This window comes from Acartia tonsa, chromosome 11, assembly GCF_053477335.1.
Source record: "Acartia tonsa isolate MP-2025a chromosome 11, ASM5347733v1, whole genome shotgun sequence".
NCBI lineage: Eukaryota > Metazoa > Arthropoda > Copepoda > Calanoida > Acartiidae > Acartia > Acartia tonsa.
In genome coordinates, this window is record NC_137270.1 from 26,652,508 (window position 1) to 26,680,009 (window position 27,502).

Below are 27,502 nucleotides of genomic sequence, written 5' to 3' on the forward strand. Positions count from 1 at the left end.
ATTTTTAAAACTTTTTTATATCGTTAGAAGCGAAGCTGCTCTATAAAACTTGTGTGACGTTTTTCAATTACATTTCTTATTCATAAGGTTTAATTAAGTTAGGTTCAGTGAACCCCCGACAGAATTATATTTCTTATCTTACATTGTCTTATCCATAAAGATCCCTACCTAGAATGTGCATTGGAACAAAATTATGTTTTATGTTTAATTCACATAATTAATGTAGACAGATGTTTACAAATAAATTTTCTATCATCTTGATTTTTACAAGCAAAGCTTTGATAAAATTATGATAAGTTCGTCCTTCCGTCCGTCCGTCCGTCCGTTCGGATAGCTTTTTTTTATATTAATTTAGGCATGTTAGATTTTTTTATGTATTTCAAACTGTATAATTAAGATACGAATCAACATGCACAGCTTTATAAATGTTACCATAAAGATGGGGAAAAAAACTCTAAAACCATACTAGAGGTGAATTCTTAAAAAACTGTTGTCCCACTAAAATCAGTAAGGCAAACTAAAAATTTAGAGGGGATAATTTTGCCTCACCAAAATTTTAGTGAGGCAAACTAATTTTAGTGGGGCAAAAGTTTTTTTTGAGAATTCACCTTTTCTGAAACGGAGTACTCAATCGGTTCATTAGTTACTGATATCTTAAGCTAAAAACAAAAAACCTTACAACTTTATAAAACATGAAAATTTAATCCTCTGATTTGAATCTTTACTTAATATACACCATCAATAAAAAATTGGAAAATTATTTTATTTTAATAATTATCCCTTCAATTTCACATAAAGCTTTCTAAAATTCAAACTTACAGATTTCAAATATTTGTTTTTATTACTTTTTACATATGTTTTTCTATCATGACGCAGCTACTAGTTAATTTATATTTTTAAAAACATAACAGTACAATTTAATCTTTTAAGTTAGGTAATATTTGTTTAATACTAACTTTCGAGAATGGGTCCTTAATTCGCCTAACATAAACTATGTCTAATTGGGTAGCTCACAGGGGCCTATAAATTGTTGTACATCCACACTGATAATACACAAATTACCCTTCTATAGATTACAATTAGTGGTTGAAATATTTAGACACTCAACTTAATGAACCAGCCAATAAGAATTAGATGAAAGTTTCCAAAGTTGTTAAGTCAACAAATAAGAAAACGCTATTATAAAACTTTGGAGACTTGTTTAATAAACAGCCCAATGTCACCTCTCTCCCTTAGAAATAACGAATACATATGCAATAATAAGCAACACACTTCGTCTTTTCTTCAGTTTTTTTTATGACTTACTACGAATGGATGTTGTCATCCTTGTTATTTTATGATTGTGTACGTATTTGTTGTTTTTAGTTGCCATATGTTTTTCTTTTATTGTGCTGTCTTTTTCTTTACATCTCATAGTTGACAAGGTTAATTTCAAAGTTTTACAATAGTTATTTATCGCATCATATTATGGATACACAAATTTACCCCTTCTGTAGATTAGAATTAGTAGTTGAAACGCTTGAACACTCAACTTTATGATCAACCAAAAAAAAACTCAACAAAGTCTCCAAATTTGTTAAGCCAACGAATTTCGTTATTATAAAACTTTGGGGACTCCGACTAGTCCATTGTCCCCTATCTCTCTGATTTCAAATACGGCAACTTTGACTTGCCACATGCTGTAATAATTTATAAAAACATAACATTTCAATTTACAACATTTTTATTTCATGAAAAAATGCATATGAAAATATACTCTATAATTTTTTAATTTTTACCGTTACATTTTTACAGTAAGTTATCTTTTTGTTGTTGAAGATATTGGGGGTAAGATTGAATTTAAGACTTATATATTAAAGTGAGGGGAATGCCTCTACTATAAGAAGCACAAAATGATGTCCATTAAAGTATAATCCATAATATATAATCCAGACAACTACCCGGCCCAAGTGGTGGAGACCCATTTCGTTTGCTAGCTGTTATTTTGTAGGTATTTATCTGTATTTATATTACTGACACTGTTAGCTCATTTCGAAAATCGTTACAGTGTCCCCTTTTGAGGGCAGATTTATGTAAAGCTCATCCCCCCTCTATTCTTTTACTTTAATCAACGGCCTGTAAATCATTAAAACTTTTTATTACAGATATATTGAAGACTGAAAATCCGCGAAGTAAGAAAGAAGGTCCCTTCTCGCTTCCAATTATTTCTAACAAGAAAAGGTAACATTAATAATAGCGTAGCTACTATTTACTAATTTTTATATTTGTTTTTTTTTTAAAGAGGAGATTCCTTATGAAAGAAAGAATATATTTAAATTTTTTCATACTTCTGTTGACTTTATGTGCATCCGTAGACTATTTCTAACTAACTATTCTATTCTATAAAGTAGTAAGGTTTTTTTGTCTGTAGCAAAGGATCTCTCTAACTACAGAACTGATTTAGTTCTCCATTTTAGTGAAGCTTTACTTAAGTCCCGGAATGATGTTAGGCTCAGTTATGTAGATTTAGACCCAAGGATGACTCTTTAGTTAGGTTATTTTTCTGCCTCTTAACCCTTTGAAGACATATTCCCTATTTGCCAAGGATGGTTTTAGGCTATTTTTGAATTTCAAACCCTTTAAAAAAAAGCGCCCCTAGATTCTAGTTAGCTTTAAATTATTTGTCCTAAATTAAAAATTCAATATTATTTGTCCAGGAATCCTGGAGTCCACCTGGAGCAGCACTGTAAACACCTGGAGGGAAAGCTGGATCAGGTATAGTAATTTTCCAGTATCATTTCCAAACCTATAAATATCCGCTGGATTAGAACCGGTTCTCAGCCTTACTGATAATATGTAAAGCATCGTATTACATCCAGTTTACTATGAATATAAAAATATTGTACAATCATAAGATTCAAACCAGTTTTTTTAGCCTTTGCCTTCGGCATCTCGGGACTTGTTTTAATCTTATAATTTTGTATATTTCTATATCTGCGGAAAGCTGTTTATAATTTATAAATAACTATTACCAAATTAAAGCCAGTAAAAAATGTTTTGACATATGGACAGACGGAAATAGAGTATCTTAGCTACTGCAAAGTAATTAGGAAGGCAGATATTAGGTGTTTGAGTTTAATATGATGATCCCCATTAATAATGACCTATCTTTAATAACCATGAATAAAGGGAAGGGCGGTAGAGGTGAAATATATATACTAGTGAAAAATTACACATTTTTAATCTTTTTAAACCTTGGCTATTTATTATATGCATCAATAGTACAATAGTTATTTATTATGCCTTTACTTTGTATATATATGTAGGGTTCTAAAAAAGTCTGCTTTTGTTGACATAATAATTATGCTAATACCAGACAATTTTCCTTTTTTTTTTTAAATTTATGTAACGGCAAGTCAGTTTTAACCACTTTTTTGGTACCCAGTTGACATAGGAACCTTATAAACATACTCTCTTCTCCAATTATAAATGTCGCGCATCTGACATAGCAGCAGTATAGTATGAACCATTTTTAACGTCTCTTGTTTTGACACGGTGATGAGCTGAGACTCTATCCCATCACCTCCCCGACGACAATCTAATGCACTACGTGTTAAGCACATGGCACATGAAAACTTATACCTTTATATATGTGTAAAGTCTCATTAAAGTCATAAAGCTGGCTAATTAGGGCGGTTATCTTGATCAAAAGTCATATTTTTGCAATGGATGTAGAATATACGTGGATATTATAACAGGAAAATTTAGGTTGCTATTTTCCCTGTCATTTATTGGTCATTTCGTTTATCCAGTAGGAGGGGAGGAGATTGGATAAAGGGTAGGGAGTGTAATAATTTTAGCCCGCTACAAGTTTCACTTTATTAGAGTACATGATTATCTAGTGTAAATCCAAGTAATAATATATCCATTATTTTTGCATATCGTAGTTAGCCTTTCTAACATCACGGCTACTCTATAATTGAACTTTGTCTGGAGGTATGCAGCTTAACATGTTGCGCTTAGCTTCAACCTTAGCCTTACGTGCCTTTACCCATAATGGGGTGGCAGCTAGTAGTTGGAAGATGAAAGAAATTTAGGAAATATAACTTTTCTAGGGACCATATTTCTTTCACGGGGTTGTCTTAGTCGCACCCTTCCTCCAAAACAGCTAAAAGCCATCACTCGACATATAAAAAGCTTTGGACCTGCTGTTAAAAAGATCTTTTTTTCAACATATTAAAATAATTGTCCTTGTTATACAAAAAGAGAAATTAATTAATTTTCGCCTTTCTAAACAAATGCAAAAAGAATACAGTTATAACTTGGCTTTTACTTCTTTTTTTCATACAAATTTTTTTAGCGTAAAGATTGCTTTCGCGATTAAAAATTTTAAAACTTAATGATTTTTATCTTTTCTTTCAATTCTAAAAAAGAAAAGTTTACATATTTTTTCTTTCTTTTTATTTAAAGTATTAAGTTTTTTTTGTCTTAAGCTTAAAATCTCAATAATTACTGAACCTATTGGGTTCTCTATTTTAGGTAAGCTTCACGAATGTCCCATGATGGCTTTAGGCTATTTTATTTTCAGGTTTAAGTTTTAGGATGGTTTAATACTATTTTAGCCCCTTCTCTGCCCCTTCAAATTCAAAGCCCATTAGATGCTATGTGCTTAACCGCTAGTTATATTATACAAGGGTTAGGAAAAAATGCCATCAAATAATGAGTTATTGAATAATTATTTATCGCATCTTATTATAGACAGCTTTCCGTGGATATCAAAATGAAAAAACTATAAGATTAAAACCAGCTTTGTTAGTCCCGAAGGTTGAAGGCCTATGCTAACACAACTGGTATAAATGTAAGATTTTTATTTTAGTATTCGTTGAAAATTGTATTTGGTATAATGTTATAAATGATTTTAAATTATGGCGGAGAAACGGTTCTAAACCAGCGGATATTAATCGTTTTTAATGCCATGCTGATTGAATATCCCAAAACTAATATAAAATAACATTATTTGATTTGTTATTAATAAAGAACAAATATTATTAAATTTAGTAGGATTTGCCGCTTTGCATAGTGCATTTTCTCTGAGATCTAAAGGGATTAGACAATGGCCTATAAATCGATGTACATCCCCAATATTGATACACAACATTACCCATCTGTTTATTTAAATTAGTGGTTGAAACGTATGAACACTCAATTTAATGAATCAATAAATCAGATTTCACTAAAGTCCCCAAAGTTTTTAAGCCAACGAATAAGAAACCATTATTAAAAAAAATTGGGGACTTGTGTATTAAACGGCCCATTGCCCCGTTTCTCCGTTTTCTCATCTTCTGACCTTTAGTAGCTATATTCATATTTTCTATAATTTTAATGAGTTAAATGTGAGTTAAAGAGGAGCAAGATTCTTTCTAAAATTTAATTATTAGTTTGGTTAGGTAATGTAAAGAAAATAGATATTCATGCTAATTCTTTTACCAATATCAATTATCGGTAAACTTTTTCATAATATATTTTAAGCAAAACTGTTCATTTAAAGCATTTCAATCAAGTTCTTTTATATGTTTATTTTTGATGATGTTAAAATTGTTTTAAACGCAGGTAGGTAGGGAGGATTTTGTTTGGCTGAAAATTTTTGAACACTTTTTAATTTATCTTAATTTGATAGGTAAACTTTTCCATCAGTGATTTAAAAATAAATAAATTTATGGTAATTTTGCTTATTGTAATCGGGGATGTACAGTACATATGTTTATCATCCATTTGCTTATCTTTAAAAATACCTAACAATAACGACTTATATAATGCTTAAGAGGTGTAATCTTTTTATGGTAATTTCTCATGGATCTTTTAAAAAATTTCAAAGTAGAGATAACCCGTATCGGTTCAGTGGTTTGCGAGATCATTTGCAACATACACATACTGACATCCTGTTACTGTTATGTAATGAATAATGTCAGGCGATTTGAATGAGTTTAATGGCTCTTATAAATCTTTTTTTTTGCGTAAGTGATAGCGCGTTAAATCTATGCTCTTAAAAGCCAGAGAGAGGGTGGACAATGGGCTGTTTATAACACTAGTCCCCAAAGATTTATAATAACGTTTTCTTATTTGTTGGCATAACAACTTTGGGGACTCTGGTGAATATTGATTGGTAGGATCATTAGGTTAAGTGTTCAAGCTGTTTACCCAATAATTTAAATCTGTAGAAAGTATAATTTTATGTATTATCATTGGGGATGTACATCGATTTATTGGCCATTGTCTTATCCCTTTATATCTATGCTTAAAAGCTGCACACTTTCCTTATTTGAAAATATGTAGATTATATCTTAATGTAGAGCCCCTGAGGTTAAGAAACTTTTTGGTATAATCCCTCTACAGGCTAGTACACCTTTTCTTTTCCCATTTTAACCACTCTTATTTAATGCTATATTGTCGTCATAAACGCTAAAAAGATGATTGTCTGACCTGATCAACATTTAAATTTTGATTATTATTTTCTCTTTCTCTGTGCAACATGGGAAAAAAATAACAAGATAATGGGGGTCCGCTTCATTAGTTTTAAATGAAAAGAACAAGTATGCCAGCATCCAATAAATAGTAACCATAACTGTATATGTTGTATAAAGTCAAGGACGTCTAAAGGGGTAAAAGGATGTAGGCACCTCCAAAATGTTTGGAAGTATATTAGATTACCCCCCCCCCCCCTGCAAACCTTTAAAACCCTCATTTACCCCCCCCCAAAAAAAAAAAAAAATTAAGATCAAATGAATTAAAATAAAATAAAATGTCTTGTAAAAGGTGGTAAGTCTTTAATTTTAGACGGTAAGCCTCACATAGTTATAAGGATGAATTTTCTGCCCTCTTTATCTCTTCCCCTAGATGCTAGAGTAGACTATAAAAGTTGGAAAGATTTTTAATCAATATAATAGATTTGAAATCTGCATAAAATTTTAAGGATTTTTTTATAAAATTCGTTTTTTATATAATTCTTTATTTAAAGGCGCAAATACGATTTAAGTTAATAAATTTTGACCAATAGGATAGCTGGATTGGAAACTACCTACGCTCTAATTGGTTGAATGATGTACGTCACTTAAGCTTCTCCAATCAGAGCGCAGATAGTTTTCAATCCACAAATCACAGATATCAAAATTATTTAACTTGATTTGTATTTGCGCCTTTAAATAAAGAATTATATAAAAAACTAATTTTATAAAAAATCCTTAAAATTTTATGCAGATTTCAAATCTATTATATTGATTAAAAATCTTTAAAACTTTTATAGTCTATGCTAGAGGCAATGCAACTAGTTAAGCAAATCATATAATATCAAATCAGTACGACTTTCCATACTTTTATGTATGAAAATAATGTCTTATTGTTTTGAAGTAGCTACAAAATAAACTTTTAAGTGAGGAAAACCATATTGTCTATTGAATTAATAATATTAAATCAGAAAATGAACTCTTTATAAGGAAAAGGCTGACAATTACTGAATGGATAAACCAGGATAAAGATTGTAGAGTAGCTGCGTTCTCTCTAAGAGGATACAAAGAAATTGCAAATGTACAATAATTGCTAAAAGTTTCTCTTGTTCAATGTAAACAAATTAATGCAAAAAAAAATCTGATAAGATTACTGGAAAATATTTAATTTATGTATGATGTGAAGTAGCTTTTGGGGATTTGTGTCTCAACCATGACACTTTGGTTGAGCTTGACTTCCGAATTAGCGGGAAGTTCACGAGATCAGTTGGCGAACATACAAACCCCCAATACCAGGAACCATCAAGTTTCAACAGAAGGTTTGAATATAGATTTATTGATGAAATTATTTCAAAGACCTGAAATTACAATATCAATTAGTTCATAATTCCAGTTATTTATAACCACGTAATCTTATTTGCTTTTTAAAAATCATTTTTCTCTACGGTAAAAATCTTTGGAAACTTTGGCTTTAAAGGAAAATCATTTGGTTTAATAAATCATTGTTAAATGCAACAATAAGGCACATAAAAATTACTAAAACATATATTAATCATAATTAAGTTTCATGCTTAGCTGGCTAAAGCCTTTTTAAAACTACATATAATCGTCCTATACACCATTCTTCCTTATAAAATTAACAAATTCTACCTGAAGCTCTTATGGTTTCAAATCCCTGATATACTAGGGTCGTTCACACACAATGAGACCAATGATAGGCCCAATTTTGTTCTCCGAAATCTTCACACTCTCATATCTCATTCAAAAGTGAAAAACGTGGGCGCATATAAACAATCCATGCTGCGTCACTTTATGAAGGGAAAGTCAAAAAAGACGACATTGCGCTTGATTCTAGGATTAATGATAAGGAATTAATTTCGTACTTGATAAACACAAAGCTTCCTCGAAAAGAGGTTAAGACAATTTGAAATATTTAAAAACAAGAATGAAGACATTCACAAAGCAAAGCACGCAAAAATTAATCAAAATTCGTTGAAATGTAATAAATTCTGTGTATGTTATATTATGAAAGAAACAATTTTAAAAAAGAAATCAATCATTGTGTTGTCTGAATAATTTTGATTACTGAAGGACTAATTTTGTTTATCATGATCTCGGTAACCACCGAACCGATTGGATTCTACTCTTCAGGGAATATACCTACTGGTCCTTTGGTGGTTTTAGGCTATATTCTTGGGAAGTGGGACACCAATAACCCCCCCCCCAAAAAAAAATCCCCCCATTTTTTTAATGTGGTGGTTGCAGCACCAAAGGTACTTATTTTTTTTTATTTACCTCTTGGGGGCAAAGCCCCTAGAGGCTAGGGACGAAGCCGCTAGTTCTAATAAAAAACAGTCCAGGACAATCCACTAATTTAATAACAACCAGAGAAAAAAAGAAATTTGCATTTAGATAATTGGTCGTCAATTGGTGTGTTTAAGACAAGTATTCTTTGTTTTTCGAAACTTTGGGGACTTTGATTGAATTAAGATAAATGTCTAAACGTTTCAACCGTTAATTGTAATCTACAGAAGGGATAATTTTCTCTATCAAAATTGGGAATGTATAATGATTTATCGGCCATTGTCTTATTTCTTTAGATTCCTGTCAATTTTAACTACTCATTAACGCAATTAAAACAAATGAAAATGGATTAATTGTCCCCAAATTTATACTTTTGCAAAATTTTGCCTTTAATAGAAGATTCTTTAATATCTTTAAATTTCGTAAAGAAACAAAGAATATAAACTACAGAAATGATTCTGTGAAGTATAATCTTGAGATTCTTTAATATAAAAGGACAATAATCAAACTGTACAAAAATGAACCAAAAACATATTTTTCTTGCAGATCTGATAAACGTGGCTTTCTTTGTTTTGTTTGTATTGTTTGCAGGACACAGAATATCCAGGGATCGTAAGGGATAAGACATTAGTAGATTAATTGATGTACACACCCAATTATGATAAACAAAATAACACCCTTCTGCAGATAAAAAGCTCGACCAAACCAATTAAAATAAAATAACAGTGCCCAAAGTTTTTAAGCCAAAGAATAAGATAACTAATAATATGATAAAACCTTGGATACTAATACACTTTTTACAGTCCAATATACCCTTCCACCCTGAGAATATCTGATTAAAAGGATGTTTATTTTTTATATCTAAGTAGCTAGAAAGCTCCAGTTTTCTTGGAGGTTCTTTGATAAGATTGAGGTAACAGAAAAAAAACTTCAAAACATCACAATTTTAAAAATATAATGGCCTCAAACTATCCCGGGACCTTGGGAAGTTTTCTTAAAATTAAGGAACATAATCAGTTTAGTGTTTAGCGAGATCTAAACGGACAAAAAAAACTTACTCCTTTATATAAAATGGGATTAAAACATATAAATGAACGAATCTTCTAAATAAGTAAAAACTAATAGGATTTGAATTAATCTAAAAAAGTTGTTTTTGTATTTTAGCTTAAGAACATAAACACCATTTGCTGATAAAGAAAGCAGCAAAAAAACGGCCGAGTAGAAAAAAAGATTTGAACATGGAAATGTGACCATAAATTATAAAAGTGGTTCCTATGAACATAAAATAATGAATAAAACTGTTGGATTTCATCATAGGTTTGCCTGATATTGTGGTGTAATAATAAAGTACAAGATAGACTACAGAATATGTTTTGTATCAACTTCTATTTAAATCATAATTGAGGAACAAAGGATTTTTATTTGAAAAAGATTCCATAACAAAATTAAAAGATTGGTCTATTGCTATTTCGAAACTATTGAAGAAAAAATGTTTCTTGCCCCTTGACAATTAATTGGCCTAAATGGATTTATTATTACTTGGATCTAACACCAGATTATCATGTACTTAAATAAAGTGAAACTTGTAGCTGGCTAAATAACCCCCCCCCCCTCCCCCGATCCATCCTATTTATCATATTTCCTCCTCTCTTACTGGATGAAAGAATAAATCAATAATTGATGCCCATGTTAGCAACCTAAATTGACGACAATTTTTCCATTATCATAATATCCATGTATTTTCTATATCCATTTTAACCTACCCAAGCTATGTTTTTGAAAATTGACTTTTCGCCAAATTTCCATAATATATATTGTTTCGGTACGCATGCCTTGCCGTACACGAAATCTTAATCTCCAAGCCCTCCGAATGACCAACATGTGAATGTTTACAAATGTGTATTTATTACCATGAAAACGGTGCATCTAAAACAAAAATATAACAATTAATTTCATAATATTAATGGCTTATTATTTTTGTATATCGAGGTTGCGTGATTTCAATTTAATTAAAAATATAAAATTTCTAAAAAACTTTAAATTGGCACGAAACATATTAAATAGCATCAGAAATTGATAATTTTAGATTCAAATGATCAATAAAATTAAGGAAAATATTCGTATGTCAAAAGTTAGCAGTTAAATGGTCTATTTGTTGAAAAATTAATGTTTTAAACTTCTTCGTAAAAATATACCATACTACACTTATTATTAAGAATTAAAGATAAATTCTTACCACATTATACGTCAAACTAAGCAGGAAGGCTTATTTGAGATCTTCCACGGATTAGAGCGCATGTATATCCATCCAATACATTATTTTTATTCACGTAGCTCTTCACATGGGAATCAACAAGGAAAAAATGTGCGCGCCTTTGTTTGTTTACAAGCGAAGCGCGGAGATAGTTAGGAATGCCGCGTAACACACTCATTCTCTGGTGTAAGGAAAAGGGAATTAATGGGTTCGAACTTGCCAGGGAATACAAGAAAATCATTCCAACACACACCCGTCTAGTCACTGGGAATCGAACACAATAACTCATCTTAGCATCATGCGTGCAGACAGTGTCCACAAATCACAATCTCATAACGCATAAATTACAAGAGTTTAAAATGGCATGGCCATCAGGCCTAAAATTAATTATGGTAACTTACGAACACCACAATAACTCAAACCGACTCCACTACCACATAAGGATAGGAATAAGGAATGGGAAAAGCATTCAACATTCATGAAATGCACATTTACCACTCACACATCTCATTAATCATGGCCTCATAATCTCAATTAAAGTTAGAATTACAGACCATGTAATTGCGAATACATGAATTAATAATCAATAGTACCTAAACTTTGATTAGGTACCTACATAATAATAGGCAAATGATTTTTATATTAAAAATCGCATCAATAATTAAATAATCAACTCAAACTTTTAATCAAAAGAAAGAAAGATTAAATAATGACATTTTTTCTACTAAATCTTTTTGCTAGAAAAGAAAAATAGAATTTTCATAAAAAACTTCTCAAAATTAAGCATTTTCTCCAGCGGAAAAATACTCGGCTTACATCTAGACATTCTTAGATAAGATAGGTAAATCCTTAAATCTAACATGTTTAATAAAATAGATACTTAAATCTAAACAAAATATGACTGTAAAAATCATCAAACATCGGAAAATTAAAATTTCATAATTTTAAATCTTCGTGAATTAAAATTGCGTAAAATAAAATTGCAATTGAAATATGCAAATTAAATTACCAAAATAAAACAAAAGCTCAATTATAAGAAAAGAACTTCTCAAAATGCTGAGTTTGCAATTTCTCTCTGTTTTAAGAAGAAAGCAACTTGTACATATTCATACAGTCAAAATTAAGGCAATTTGGGGCCTCAGTTAGAATGTACCCCTCAAGATACAAACTAACCAATCTTTCAAATATTAATAATGCCATGTTCCAGCTATCCTGACGGACGTTATGTCTTTCCATCACAATTTTTTGATACTGCATAATTTCCGACAGGATTTCTGGCGCAGGGCTCCATCAACTGAAAATAAACATAATTAGTGATGTTTAAATCAAATCAAAAATTAAAAGAATCATGAATAATTCAAGAAACTTTAGAATCATCAATCAAAGCAATCAAAATAAAATTATCTTATGCTTTAGTTTTGCCGTTCTGTAGTATGTCTGGCCGAGGTAACAGAGCTAAGATACACTATAGAGCGGTCTTATTAAGCTTAAATCTTCGAACTCAAAGAATCTACTTAATTCAAGACGAAAAAAATCTGCATTTTTCTTTAGGTACATCGGTTAAAAGGTAAATAGAAATAATTTTAATATATATGTAATATTAAATTATCTATGTGATTATAATAAATCTTAAGAAATATTTATATGATGTAAAAAAATCTCATTGTGTTACTTTTTTATCATATCGAATTTCAATTAAACAAGGATAAAAATGTTCGTATTTGCGTAGGTACCTAGGAAAATTCCCGCGAAAAAAATCCCTGGTCCCGGAAAGACTTAAATCATTGAAAAAACTTGCGTAAACGTATAAATAACTTAAGTTTGTATTTCAAATGAAAAAAAAATCTTGCGTCGATTTGAAAGTTTAAACGAAATTGAGTCAAAATTTGCGTTTTTTGTCTTTCGAAAAAAAAAAAAAAACATCTGATAAATCTACCGTAAAATAAAATTCAAAGTTAAACAAGAACGATACTTATACTAAACTTTGGGTAGATTGATCTTGAGCAGACGTCTTGCGGAAGTCTCGTTACTCGTGGCGGCTGCGTCATCTGATAATTTGAACTTGCAAACCACGGTCCTCCCACCTGGGCGCACTTCTTCCACACGCCCCAATCTGAACTTCTTCATCAAATTTGTGCTATCGTCGATCAGCACCACGTCTCCCGGCTCAAGCAGCACCTTGTTGCTGCGCCACTTGACGGACTTGAGTAGCTCAGGCATGAGCTGCTCGTTGTACACCTGATGGAACTGACGGGTCAACTCCTCCAAGTTCTCCAGCCTCCTGGTGATGGGCTCTTTACAACCTGTTTCAAAGGTGCAGATTGCATCGTTGGTCCTGCCGCCTAACAGATCAGCAGGTGAAATTATTCTCCAGCAATTGACGTCATCTCCTTGGGTGGCATAGGTCAATGGCTTAGAATTCAGGACTCTTGCAGTCTCAGCACACAACACCAATAAATCATTGAAGGTTACAGTAGCACCAGCCAACTTCTTGTTCAACACACGCTTGACCAGCCCAACCTGCCTCTCCACAGTACCCACGAACGAGTGTGCTGCGGTGGGCACCAGATGCCATTCAAAATGCATTCGGGTATCCTTCAAAAGTTCATCCATAATTCGCTTGGCACCGGCCATATTGGTGCCTCTGTCTGTGGTAACCCTTCTAGGCATATTGTAAAACGCCTGAAGTTTTCTCAAGCCGACCAGCACGGCTTCAGTTGAATAATCAGTCAACACATCAACAAACACAGCCTGTGTAAATCTACAGGCCACAATCAACAACCAAACTTTGTACTTGGTCTTGGAACTCCTGGTACCAACGCCAGGCTTCGTAACTTCGATCGGCCCCGCAAGGTCCATATGCACCTCCTTGAAGGGCATAGAGGGCTCGACACGATCTGGCAGAATATTAGCAATTGCGGGACTCGAACGCTTGGCATATTCAATGGAACATGCAGCACAACTCTTGACCACTTTCATAGCCTCCATGCGGCCATGTGTGATCCATGCATACCTGCGGCTTTGCGCCAACGTCTTACGATGGCCTCCATGCCCCAATTCATCGTGGGACTGTTGAAGGATGAGCCGCGCCAGCCTGTTGTGGCGGCTGAGCAAGACAACACCTGGGCTGTCCTTCATAATCTTCCTGGGGCCTCCAGCAGCGGCCTCAAGAGCCTCATCTCCTCTCCCGGACATTTTCAATATTGTAAATGTCCTAAGAGGATAACATCCATCATGACCCACAATGGGCCAACAAACCTGGACCTTGTGATGATAAGGTTGAAGGGAGTCAAATTTCCCCTCGGCGTCCATGGTCATCTCCTTCTCTTGGTTGAAGGAAGTCAAAAACAGGTCACAAACAGAATCCATGTATGTATTTGTGAAAGTATAGTTCTCATAATGCTTAGAACTATCATTGTTGCTAACACCATCCTCAATTGTTGCAACGCCACGTTTCTTGACAAGCAGCGTTTTAAAGCAGTTGGCAGCCTTAAGAACTGCGGCAACAGTCCTCCTTGCCTGCCTGTAGGTCCTTCTTGCCAGGGACCTCCAGAAATCATTGTCCACTACCTGTGTGAACATTACCTTGAGCTTCGCCATCTTGGGATTTAGCTCGCTCTCGGGAATGGATGCATTTACCTCACCCGCCGTCTTAACGGGCCACTGGTCCTGTTCCAGGCGCAACCAGCTTGGACCTTCTTGGTATGTAGATCCAGGTTGTACATCCTCAATCGTACACAAACCACGCGTTGCCAGATCGGCAATGTTGTGCTGGGTTGGAACCCATTTCCAATCTTCAGGGCTCGTCAACTGTTGTATCTCAGAAACACGATGACTGTTAAAAACATTTAACATAACACTGTCACTGGATAGCTGAGCTAGGGCACAGCTGCTATCACTAAAAAACACTTTGCCAGAAATGTTGAAAGGTAGGGCTCTGGCAACAGTATCCACAAGCCTTGCCAAAATTAGACAACTAAGCATTTCTAACCTTGGTATAGACTCAATCTTCACTGGTGCGACACGTGACTTGGCGCAACACAAAACTACATCATATCCTCCAGGAACTGGCCATCTCAGGTAGGTGATGGCTGCATAGGCCTGGTTAGATGCATCGCAGAAACCAACAAGCATTGGAAGCCCCAACGGCTTATCAGGAACCATCGAACGTCTAAACGACACATTTCCAAGTGCCGAACGGTCCTGGAGGCTGGACACGAGCTCCGACCTCAACTCTCCAGGTATAACATCATCCCAGTTGCATCCATGTATGCAAACTGAGCGTAGACAAAGCTTGGATTTAAGCAGCAATGGCGCTGCTAGACCCATTGGGTCATAAAGTTGTTGCACAATTCTCCAAACTTCACGTTTAGTTATCAACTCAGGTAGACTTCTCCAGAGGTCCTCCAGATCCAGATCCTCCAGTAACTTTCTACCCTTAATCTTCTCGCCGTGGTTGGCTCTGACAGGTAGGAACAACTTATCCTGTTTAGGGTCCCATACAAGGCCCAGAACTTTTACACTGTCAACATCATCTCCAGAATAAACAACAGATTTAAACTTGAAATTGCCAGGTGCAATCATATCCTCCAGCTCTTGGACCAGCTGGACAGCTTCAGGTTTGCTGTTATGACCGCTCAAACAGTCGTCCACGTAAGTACAAGTCTCCAATTTGACCGATGGAGGATCTTGATACAAAATAAATTCGGAACTGAGTGGTTGCTGAACATCTCTCCACACATCCTGCTGGGCTACAACGTCACAACCTCTAATCTTCTCAGATCCATAAACATCTTGAACATCCTGCTGGGAACGTCCACCAAAAATACGACCAGTGAGTCTGAGGGCGGTCACGGCCATATCTCCAGCCAAGGCCTCACCAAAGTTGATGGTTTTGGTAAGGTAGACCTCTGGCTCTCCATCAACTGTATCAGCGAAAAAAACACGTTTCAGCTGAGAATCTTCATAGGTAGCTAATAATGAATTATAGAACTTCTGAATATCAGCCACGAATGCACACTTATAACTTCTGAACCGGATAAGATTGTGCATCAGAGTATATAATGGAACTGGGCCGTCCATCATAATACTATTGAGGCTTAGCCCCTTGCAGCAGAGGCTAGAATTGGCACATATCCTCAAGGGCGTGGAAATAGACTCTTTATATGCGCAGACTAGGCTCGAATAATACACGGGCTTAGTATAAGCTAGGTCTTCTGGCGAAGCTTTCTGATACACTCCACGAGACACAGCTTCTTGAAACACTTGGCAGAAGGTGCTGTATTCACCTTTTTTAATCATTCTCTGCCGGTCACGTAAGCAGATCTTATAGGCCTGCTCTGAATTGTCAAATAACACACTTGGCGGCTGCTTGTAGGGATATGAAGCCGTCCAAACATGGTTCTCAAGATCTAATGTCAGACCTTCTTCAATCAGCTGCCGCTTACGCACATCCAAGGCGGACTGCCCGGCGGCTATGGCGGCGCAATGACGGCAGTTCTTACAACCGCTGCACATTGATGGCGGCTGTATTCCCAAACTCTCAGTACTCAGGAACTCCATCTTGCTGACCTCCAACTTCACAGCTTTACAGGCGACAGGATTAGCAACAGTCCTGCCATCTGCAGACACAACTAAATAGCCTGTACCAAATAAGCTTCTGTACAGTCTAGAATCACCAACCATTTTATCTGCACACGGGAACATAGCTGGTGTTAAATGGCCGATTAAAACATCAATCTTGCCGTCGACCATAGAAAAATTATCAGGCTTCATGTTGAAAATGTCGGCGGCGGCTGTAGGATCAATAGAACGCAACCCTTCTTCAGTACCAATGTTGGGCACTACCGCCGCCTCCAGAATATGTGAATTCCGGTTGCGGTCAACCAAACAAATCTTGACTGTAGGACATGCTTGGCTCTTTCCATCTGCCAGAGAAATAGTAGCTGTGCGACCAGTTGATGGCAACTCTAACTTCTTGGCAATACTTCTAGAAATCAACGTCAAATTTGCTCCACTGTCCCACATGGCATTGACGGTGACTTGACGTTTGTCAGCCGCCAACGCCGGGACCTGCTGCAACATCAGCATAAAATTGTTCTTGCTAAACAATTGTGATTCATACACTGCCGCAACTTGTCCACTAGCAACTGATTCATGTAATAATGAATTATGAGGCTGGTTGCAACTGTCAATGGTACAGCTGCCAAGCTTATCGGCTCTGGGACAATCGGCCACCCGATGCCCTTTTTGTAAGCAGAGTAAACAGGCGCCTATCTTCTTGATGAAGACTTTGCGTTCAGGAACAGACATATCCCTAAACTTGGAGCACTTAAACAACAGGTGATCAGAGTTACAACCTTCCGACGGGCAAGGCTGTTTCTTCTTGGTCTTAGCTGGAGACCCAGGTTTACCAACGGCTGTAGCTGCGGCCGCAGGATTACCTTTCTTCTTGGAGGGGGTGTCTACATCGATTGAACACCTCATCAAAATGGCGCCACGCTGTTCCTCTATAATCTTCAACAGCTTAGGAATATTTGGGGTATCCATCGAGCCCAACGCCAGGTTGAGCTTGTCCTGGAAATCACGTGGCAACTTTTTGGATAACATTTCCAAAAGAATAATGGTCAACCACTGGCTTGTGGTGACTTCCTCATCATCATCATCTTTAGTCAGCTGCTCGAGCTGGCTAACTGCACCACCAAACTCTGCTAAGACTGTCACAATCTGGTTGGAGTCCGACGGTTTAGGCTTCTTCTCCCATTGGTTGAAAAGGCAGAGCATCTGACGTGTTTTGGACTTAAAACGTGCGTCGAGGTAAGCCCATTGAGATTCATGTGATTGAATCTGAATTAACTGAAGTCTCAACTCTTTATTTTTGCAGACCTTTTCACTGCTCAACAATAACTGTAAATATGACGGGTCCTGTCCTACGGTAAGTTTTTTAAAATTGTCCTTGAAACTTACGTAGGCTGACTCTGAGCCGTCAAAGCTTGGAAGAAGACGTTCGTCGACACGATTCATATATCCTGGCGTGAACATAGAACCGGTGCCGAACTGTGGTGTGCCAAACGGCGACACAAATGGCGATGCTGTCGAAGCACCCGCCGTCGTTGTAGGCGGCTTCACAGGTTCAAGCTTAACCTCGGCCAGCCGTTTCATCAAGGCAGACAAAGTGTTTATAATTGGTTCTGGTAAGGGAAAGTATGACCCTTTAATAACCTTCACAATCTTTAAGCAACGATCATATAGTTCAGCCTTATGGTCAGGCAAATTATCACCAACTAAATCAACAACACTTTGAATGTCACTAAGCTCCTCCATAGCATCTAGAGCATCTTTCAGAGCGTTATAATCTTTTTGCACAGTAATTATATTAGAATAAATGTCACTAAACTCCTCAAGCTCTTGGATTCTCACACCAAGCTTGCTAAAACCGACCATAATGCTATCGAATGTCTCGAACTTGTCATGGACAAGGATTGACTCCTTAGTGAAATGTCTAACATCAAGCTCTGAAGATTCACTGACCAACTTCATCACTTTATCTAGTTCACTGGTTAGGGCCTCGACGGCTGGGCGCAGCCGTAGTCCCAGTTGAGCGCCTTTATTCTTTTTAGGACCCATGATTGTCACAATAATTAACTGTACTGATTACGATTATAATAGTGTGTGGTAAGGTATCACAACCAACACATTCACAAAACTTCACAGATATTTTCTTAGCCGCATCTGTTCTGTCTCGTTTTCATTGTTTCGGTACGCATGCCTTGCCGTACACGAAATCTTAATCTCCAAGCCCTCCGAATGACCAACATGTGAATGTTTACAAATGTGTATTTATTACCATGAAAACGGTGCATCTAAAACAAAAATATAACAATTAATTTCATAATATTAATGGCTTATTATTTTTGTATATCGAGGTTGCGTGATTTCAATTTAATTAAAAATATAAAATTTCTAAAAAACTTTAAATTGGCACGAAACATATTAAATAGCATCAGAAATTGATAATTTTAGATTCAAATGATCAATAAAATTAAGGAAAATATTCGTATGTCAAAAGTTAGCAGTTAAATGGTCTATTTGTTGAAAAATTAATGTTTTAAACTTCTTCGTAAAAATATACCATACTACACTTATTATTAAGAATTAAAGATAAATTCTTACCACATTATACGTCAAACTAAGCAGGAAGGCTTATTTGAGATCTTCCACGGATTAGAGCGCATGTATATCCATCCAATACATTATTTTTATTCACGTAGCTCTTCACATGGGAATCAACAAGGAAAAAATGTGCGCGCCTTTGTTTGTTTACAAGCGAAGCGCGGAGATAGTTAGGAATGCCGCGTAACACACTCATTCTCTGGTGTAAGGAAAAGGGAATTAATGGGTTCGAACTTGCCAGGGAATACAAGAAAATCATTCCAACACATATATGATCAACCTATCATTATTTTGTATGATGATTGCTATGAAGATAACGCATAATTTTTTAGGCTAAGAACTTTTGTCAATATCCCTTTAAGCTTGGCTTTTACAAATATTGTTATCCTTGTTATAAAGCATTTTTGTTGCTAACAAACGGAAGACCGGCAATTATGCAAGCAGGAACACAGTAATAGTGTCTGACTGATTATGAAGTAACAAAAAAAATTAGCCAATGAGAGGCCACTATAAATTTTACCATTGGTCAATAACGGCATCTCATTGGCTATTTTTTTTTGTTACGTCATAATCAGTCAGACACTATTACTGTGTTCTGCAAGCAGTGCTAAAATTAAGGAACCGTGACCAAAGATAGGGGTACAGGTTTCCAGCTATTTTAATCACGTAATGTCTAAATATGAAAAGTTTATTCTATCATGTATTCGTATAAATATTGTCAAAGCTTAATTTTTTTTGAAAGGCATGTCGATAATATGCAGCCACGACAACTTTAATTAATACCAGGGTTTTAAAGTGATAAAACAATCGCCGATAAATTCATGTACATACCCAATTATGATACACAAAATACACCTTTTGTAGATTTAAATATTGATTAAAACGTTTGAACACACAACTTAATGAACCAACCAATCAAAATTCGATTAAAGTCCCCAAAGATGTTTTGTCAACCAATAAGACTTTATGGACTAGTGTAATAAACATCCCATTATCCCCTCTGTCTCTCTGAATTGATACAAACAAACATTAAAATTGAGAATTTATGTCCCTGTTCAAGTCATTAGCCGAATGTATTTGTGGTAAAAAAGCCAGTAATATATGGATGGATAGAACAATGGACAAAAATTCAATAAAATGTCCAATACTGTTTTTGGAGTGGGGTAGTAAATATGTCCTTACAATTAAACCATTTTTCCTGTTAACTTCGTATATTTTGTCGACATACAAGTTGCCGATAGTATTCTGTTAGACAAATGAGTCAAAGCTGATATATTATCGACCCATGAGTTGGGGGATAGATATGTCGAGATTATGAAAAACGTACTAGTAACCTACATCTACTATAAAACGCTATTCCTTTAATATAATTTTTTACACAAAAAGGAAGGGATCTAAAGGAATAAGACAATTGCCGATTAATTGATGTGCATTCCCAATGTTAATACACAAAGTTACTCCTTCTGTACATTAGAATTAGTGGTTGAAACATATGGAAACTTAATTTAATAAACCAATTAATTAAAATCCATGAAAAGTCCCCAGAGTTGTTAAGCCAACAAATAAGAAAACGTTATTATAATTTAATTTAGAATTGTTGCTCCATTTTGTTGGCATTATATTGTACATTAATATGTCACACTCTAAAACTTTCGTCAAAAAATGACTTGCTTTATTCCAATTTTAGTGTTTATTTGGTGAAATTAAACTAAGAAATATCTTTTTAAAAGCTACTCTATAATTCACGTTGTCCGACAGTACATTCTAAAATGTGATTTTCTAGGCTGTTAATTATTTTCAAAAAGCATCCAATCAATAACTTTCTTGGTCCGTCGGTCCGCAAGTAATGCTACATGAGATTTAGTGATTTTCTTATCTTATAAATCCTCCTACCTTTTTGCTCTTTGCCCATTTGTTTGGTGCTTTGGTCCGTATCATGTTTTCTGACTGACTTAATATTACCCTATTTTAAGCAATAAACAACTTAATCATTAGCTTTAAAAAGTTATGTTTTTAAACTTTTGTTTATTCTTATCAGTTTTGTCCAAAGATGTGAATTTAAGAATAAGAAGGAAAAGGCAAAATTTGAATGAATTACAAAAACAAACCTTTTAATACGATTAGTTTTAACAGCACAGCTTATTATTTTTAATAACAATAAAAAGTTTCTTCTTGGTATTTTTAAAAGGACAGGTTGAAAATGTTGCACAACCAGATAGAATTGTTTTCTCAATAATACTTTTAAAATCAAAAATCGATCAATATTGAATCATATGGACAAAATGTAAGTTCATTTATATAGTTAGTTTTCCTTGAAATTTTTTTTTATAAAAATATCGCAATTATGTCTAGAATTATAAGCACAACGCTCATTTAGTTTAATTAAAAGTTACTTCCATCATAAAACCTTTGTCAGGGGGAAGAGACTTTGTGGTTTACCCTTCACATTCTCAAAATAGCCTAAAACCTGAAGCAGCTTATAGTGCCTAATAAAAATGACGAAATACAACACAAATGACCAATAATATGATAGTATACATTGTACCATTGGTCAATTGAAATGTATACTGGCCTATCATTGGTTACTTGTATAGTAAATTTTTATGTGTTAATAATCTAAATAAAGGAAATAGTTATGCAACAACAATCATATGATCATTAATCAATAATAATACTGTATCATAAATCAGGGATTCAAAGGGACAAGACAATGGCCGATGAATTGGTGTACATCCCCAATGATGATAACCAAAATTATTCCTTCTATATTTTACAATTAGTGGTTGAAACATTTGGACATTCGACTTAATGAACAAGCAAATCACAATTCAATAAAGGTCCCCAATGTTGTTAAGCTAACAAATAAGAAAACATTATTAGAAAACTTTTGAGACTTGTGTAATATACAGACCAATGTCCCCTCTTTCCCTGACTATAAATAATACTTTTTGTTTTAATTTTAAATTATGTGGTATTTGCAATCTGAATTATTACATAAGTTAAGTTATATTGCAGTTTTTATCGCAATAAAAACAAGTATGATAACATACACAGATACAAAGTAAATATAACAGGAGGCAACCATGATTAAATAAGGACTAGATTCATTTTTTAACATGAAAGGCCGCCTTGAGGATTCTAATGGACATGCTTATAATCAAGAAAATATTACTGTTTGAATTAATATTAAATCAATATGAAACATATAAAAATAGCTTAAGACCTCCCCAGGACCAGTAGCAATATTCCCAGAAGAGTAGAGCCAATCGGTTCAGTGATTACTAAGATCTTAAGCTTCAGACGGACGGACGAAAGATAGACATCCTTTTACTTTATTATAAGGACTAGCGGCTACGCCCCAAGAAACCTCTAGGTGCACTTAAGTTGGGAGTGGGATAAGTCAACCCCCCCCCCCTTAACTTTATACTTTGAGTTTTCAAAAGAAATATTTTTTAAAAATTTGGGGAAGGGGGATTTATATTTTTTAAAAATTTGGGAAAGGGGGATTTTTTATTGGGATGGATTTAGACGTATTTTTATGACGTCGCACATGACACTTCCCGTATCTCCCTCATTACTAAATTCAATAATAAGAAATTGATTTTGAATTAATCAATATAGCTTAAAGTTTATGTGCTGTGTGTGTGTGTGTGTGTGTGTAACTGAGATAATAGTTTAAAAAGTTTCCCATAGATGTCTCACGGTTAAATGAATATCATTCATCATCCCCTGATTTAGAAATTATCATTTAGACACACTTATTATATAATCATAATTTATAGAAGAAATTATTTTTCATAAACAGAATTGGGAAACTTATTATTAATATTAAACAATGATAAATAAGTCCAAAACTAAATCAACAAAAATGAAAGTAAATCACATAAGTGTACGAGAATTAGTGTAGAAACTCTATACTTAACTCATTGTAATAGGACCTGTGTCCGTCTGTCTGTAATGAAGAACCGACATGATTCTCTTTAATAGTGTAGCTCCTTATAAGCCCTTGGAAGGTTTATAACTATTTATACACTAAAATTTATTATAGGGGGATGGTCGACCTAACCCCCTAACCAAATAAAGGGGCGAAACCGATTGTATTAAATACATAGTAAAATGACCATTTATTAATGTCCTATTGAAATAATAAACTAATTTAATTTTACCTAACTGGACTTGTCCCTTGGGTAAAATTCTTTCATTTTTACTACTTTCGTCTTGACAATTATTATTATGATTATTTTTAATAAATTTTCTGTTTACATATACCTATAGAATTTATTAAAATTACCTATGTAAAATGTTTGAAAAATAAATGGATTCTGGTTAATTACTTCACAAGGAAAACTGGTTGAATATTTATTTACTTTGTTAATATTTATATTTTTAAATCATCTGTTAGGCTTTATATATTTCAATAGATTTATTTTTTTAATCCATGATTTTTGTACATTTTGTTTTTTTTTGTTCATAAATTACAAAGAGGGGATAATACAACTAATGAAAAAGTTGTTGGACCAAAATTTTAAATTATGATGATTTAAGCAAAATATTTTAGGTTTCCAAATAATATGCTACTTTTTCTCAGAGAGAAAGGGGACAATGGGCTGTTTATTACACTAGTCCCCAAAGTTTTATAATAACGTTTTCTTATTTGTTGACTCAACAACTTTTGGTAGTTAGTGAATTTTGATTGATGATTGCTTCATTAAGTTGAGTGTTGAGCAACACAAAAGAATTTTTTTTTAAACAGACAGACATTCATTCTATTCACTCTATTTAGGTAAAATTTGAGATTATGCGAGTGTTGGCAGAGAGAGAGGCTTTCTCTAAAGAAAACGAGGCGTTGAAACAATACAAGATGGCGTTTCTACAGCTGATGGCACAAAACCAAAATATTCAAAGGTAAGCCAAATTTGTTGAAAAAAAACTCTTTTCTTTTCCTTATACCAAAGTAACAGGATGACTGTCTGTCTTTCTGTATCTAAGGATCTTGCTTACTAATGAACTCATATATTTCTCCTATGCATTTAATCTTTATATATTTACAATGAAAGCTTGGAATTTTTTTAAAGGAGGTACGCATCCTCCCAAGATAAATTCCCCTGGAAAATAACAACACCAAATAAATTAAGGTGGATGTAAACAGATTTTTTACTAATATCCACTAAAATATATTTTTAGGACGTTCTTAGTTAAGATGTTTTTACAAATTTTAGACGTATTCATTTTTTAAAAGCATCTTTAATCTTTTAATTTATTTTTAGGGATCTAGAAAAGCTGCAAATCCCGGCACCATTTCTCGACTCCCCCTCCTCCCTTTCCCCCGACTTCCCCAAGAGCCTCAAACTCTCCCCCTCCTCCCTTTCCCCCATCTCCAAAGACTCGCCTGACTTCTCTAAATCTGGATCAAATATTTTGCCGGATTTTTCCAAGGCTCTGTCATCGCTTTCGCCGAATTTTACCAAAGATGGAAATGCCCCGCTGAATTTTCAACAAGAATTGTCCAAGGAATGAAGACAGTTGCATTTTGTATTTTTGTATTGCAGCTACGCTGCTGTGTATATTGGTTGTTATTTGCAGGGATCGGAAGCCTCACGTAAGCCGCGCATAAGCCTCAGTTTTAAACCTGCTTGTGAGCAGAAAAAAAAATTTAAGAAAGAAGGATTGTCTGCTAAAGAGCCGTTTTATACATCCAGCTGAATTTTATAGTGATAAAATCACGATTTCACTGAGGCTTACACGCGGCTTACGTGAGGCTTCCGATCCCTGGTTATTTGGTCGGTTTTAAATACATTTGTCGTGTAATTTGGTAATTATAAGCATACACAAACAGCTAAGAATATGAACAGAAAGAAATAACTAGAAATGAGATTAGAGATAGCGATTTAAGGGGATATGACAATGGATGATAGATTTATATACATCACCAATGATGATAAACAAAATTACAAAATTAAAATTATTAGTTGAAAAGTTTGAAACCAACCAAGCAAAATTTATTAAAAGAGCCAATGAAGTGGTATTAAAACTTTGGGTACCAGTCTAATTTATAGTCTGATGTCTTCCCCTTCCAAATGAGATATATGTTGTACAAAATGTCTTCATTGTGAAACAGGAGATCCTAGTTCAATCTGCAGCCTCTCTGACCACCAAAAACCAAATATCTTTCCAGCATGAAATCTGTCTGAAGGGGGTTGCCGCGGCAGCTGAACAGGGGGAGGGACACAGTTTAACCTACAGCCACCAGGGATGGAAACTTAATATTTATTTACCCATAAATAAAAACGTTTTTTTTGTTGTCAGTGGCGTGCAGTAAAGGATGTAGAGGGGTGTTAACACCCCTTTTCAAATTTAAAAGATTTCACACCCCTCTGGTGAATCGCTGTGCACGCCATTGCTTAAAAATAATGCTGTTTTACTTTTGGATTTTAATTGATAAAATAAGATCTGTAAATTTCAATATGATCCGTTACCTTTCTTCCCCCTTTTTCACTCTTTATGTTTTTAAAAACCTGTAGAATTACCGTGCATCCACGTAAAAAGTTTTTTAAAATTTATGGATCTAAAGGAATAAGACAATTGCCGATAAATTGATGTACACCCCCAATGATGACACACAAAATTATCCCTTCTGTAGATTAAAATTAGTGGTTGAAACGTTTGAACCTTCAATTTAATAAACCAACCAATTAAAATTAAGTAAAATTCCCCAAAGTTTTCATGCCAACAAACAAGAAAATGTTATTGTAAAACTTTTGGACAAAATAAAACGATAAACAGTATTTTGTTCATTCTCTCTCTCTCCGTTAAAAATCAAATAGACTAATGGATAAGAATAATAAGTTACCGAATCAGGACATACTGTTATGCAATCCTCTGGAGGTCCATAGAAGCAGCCCAGATGGTCAGGTATGTAGCATTTAACAAACAAACAGGCGTACAATAATATAGTTATAGAGTAATTACGCTTCTGTAAAAATATTTAAAAATTCAAAGTTTAGTAAAATTCTTTTAAAGAAAAGAAATCTACGAGAGAGAAATTTAGAATTCACGAAAATAATCAAAATAATATGTATTTATTCTTTAATTCAGAAGAATTAATTGTGATTCTTTTTAAGGAATTCGATGGAGGTCCTCTGTTGAAAGAAACTCTTCAAATTACTCAGCTAGAAAATGATAAGCAGGTATTTTAAATAAATAATTAAGCTTTTTATAGTGCCCATAATATTGGTCTACCATTGGTCAATTAAAATGTATATTGGCCTGCCATTTGTAATTTAGTATGTGTTTTGGTCTTTAATTGGTCATTTGTATCGTATGACATCATTTTTTTATAGTCACTATAAAGAGCTTTATAGATAATTAAAACTTTTTTTTGTTAATTCCCTACTGTGACATATAATCAACCTTCTTTTTTCAATAGTATTTTTATATAAAACATGGAAAAATAAATTTTATTTTTATCAGATTTTGGAGAAAGAGCGAAACCTTTTGAAAGATGAGGTGACGTCTTTGAGAGAAGAAAATCAAGAATTGTGTAATAGGTACTTTTTTAACAACAATTTTGCTTTTCGTTTTATTTTTAAGAATACTTTTACAAAGCAATACACCAATTTACCACCAATTACTTACATTCCCTCCAAGTACATACCCTCTAAAGCATAGTTCGTTTTTTTAGGAGGTGTAAAATAAAATAAGGATGGTTGAAAGCTTTTCAGCGCTGTTGTAAAAGTAAGACCCGGGGGGTGGGGATTAATTTATATTCCATTGTTCTATCCAAGTATTCTTTAATCATGTTGTTCAGGTGCGCGAGGTTGGAGGAGGAGATGCACCTGGAGATGAACAGGAAGGACGAGGTCATCACCAGCAACAGGTCCAAGATACAGGACATGGAACAGTCGCTGGACATGATGAAGACGGAGTTCGAGTCAATGGAGGTACAGTACAGTGAATGATTGATGACACCATAGATTGGTTGTTATCAGGGATCTAAAGGGATAAGACAGTGGCCGATAAATTGATGTACATCTCTCATGTTAATACAAAAATTTATCCATTCTATAGATTACAATTATTGGTTGAAACATTTAGACACTTTACTTAATAAATCTACCAATCAAAATTCATTAAAAGTTCCCAAAGTTGTTAAGCCAACCAATAAAAAAAACATTATTATAAAACTTTGGGAACTAGTGTAATAAACAGCCCATTGTCCCCTCTCTCTTTGGATTGCTATTGTTATGATAGATGCTTAAATTGATTATAAAATAATTATGTGGATTAACTTCTG

The 27,502-nt window shown here is 34.3% G+C and overlaps 1 protein-coding gene and 1 pseudogene across 2 annotated transcripts in view; one reads left to right on the top strand and one right to left on the bottom strand.

Moving 5' to 3' along the window:
* LOC145331728 (uncharacterized) overlaps positions 1 to 27,502 on the top strand; it is a 133,133-nt gene that overhangs the window by 91,482 nt on the left and 14,149 nt on the right. For both annotated transcript variants that reach the window (XM_080176547.1, XM_080176548.1), the window contains exons 19-27: positions 2,145 to 2,220; positions 2,697 to 2,754; positions 23,993 to 24,114; positions 24,477 to 24,718; positions 25,326 to 25,456; positions 26,065 to 26,121; positions 26,331 to 26,396; positions 26,680 to 26,756; positions 27,017 to 27,149. In XM_080176547.1, the coding sequence (XP_080032673.1) occupies positions 2,145 to 2,220; positions 2,697 to 2,754; positions 23,993 to 24,114; positions 24,477 to 24,718; positions 25,326 to 25,456; positions 26,065 to 26,121; positions 26,331 to 26,396; positions 26,680 to 26,756; positions 27,017 to 27,149 (962 nt within the window). The remainder of the gene's footprint in view (positions 1 to 2,144; positions 2,221 to 2,696; positions 2,755 to 23,992; positions 24,115 to 24,476; positions 24,719 to 25,325; positions 25,457 to 26,064; positions 26,122 to 26,330; positions 26,397 to 26,679; positions 26,757 to 27,016; positions 27,150 to 27,502) is intronic.
* On the bottom strand, positions 9,186 to 9,258 carry LOC145332987 (small nucleolar RNA U3; annotated as a pseudogene).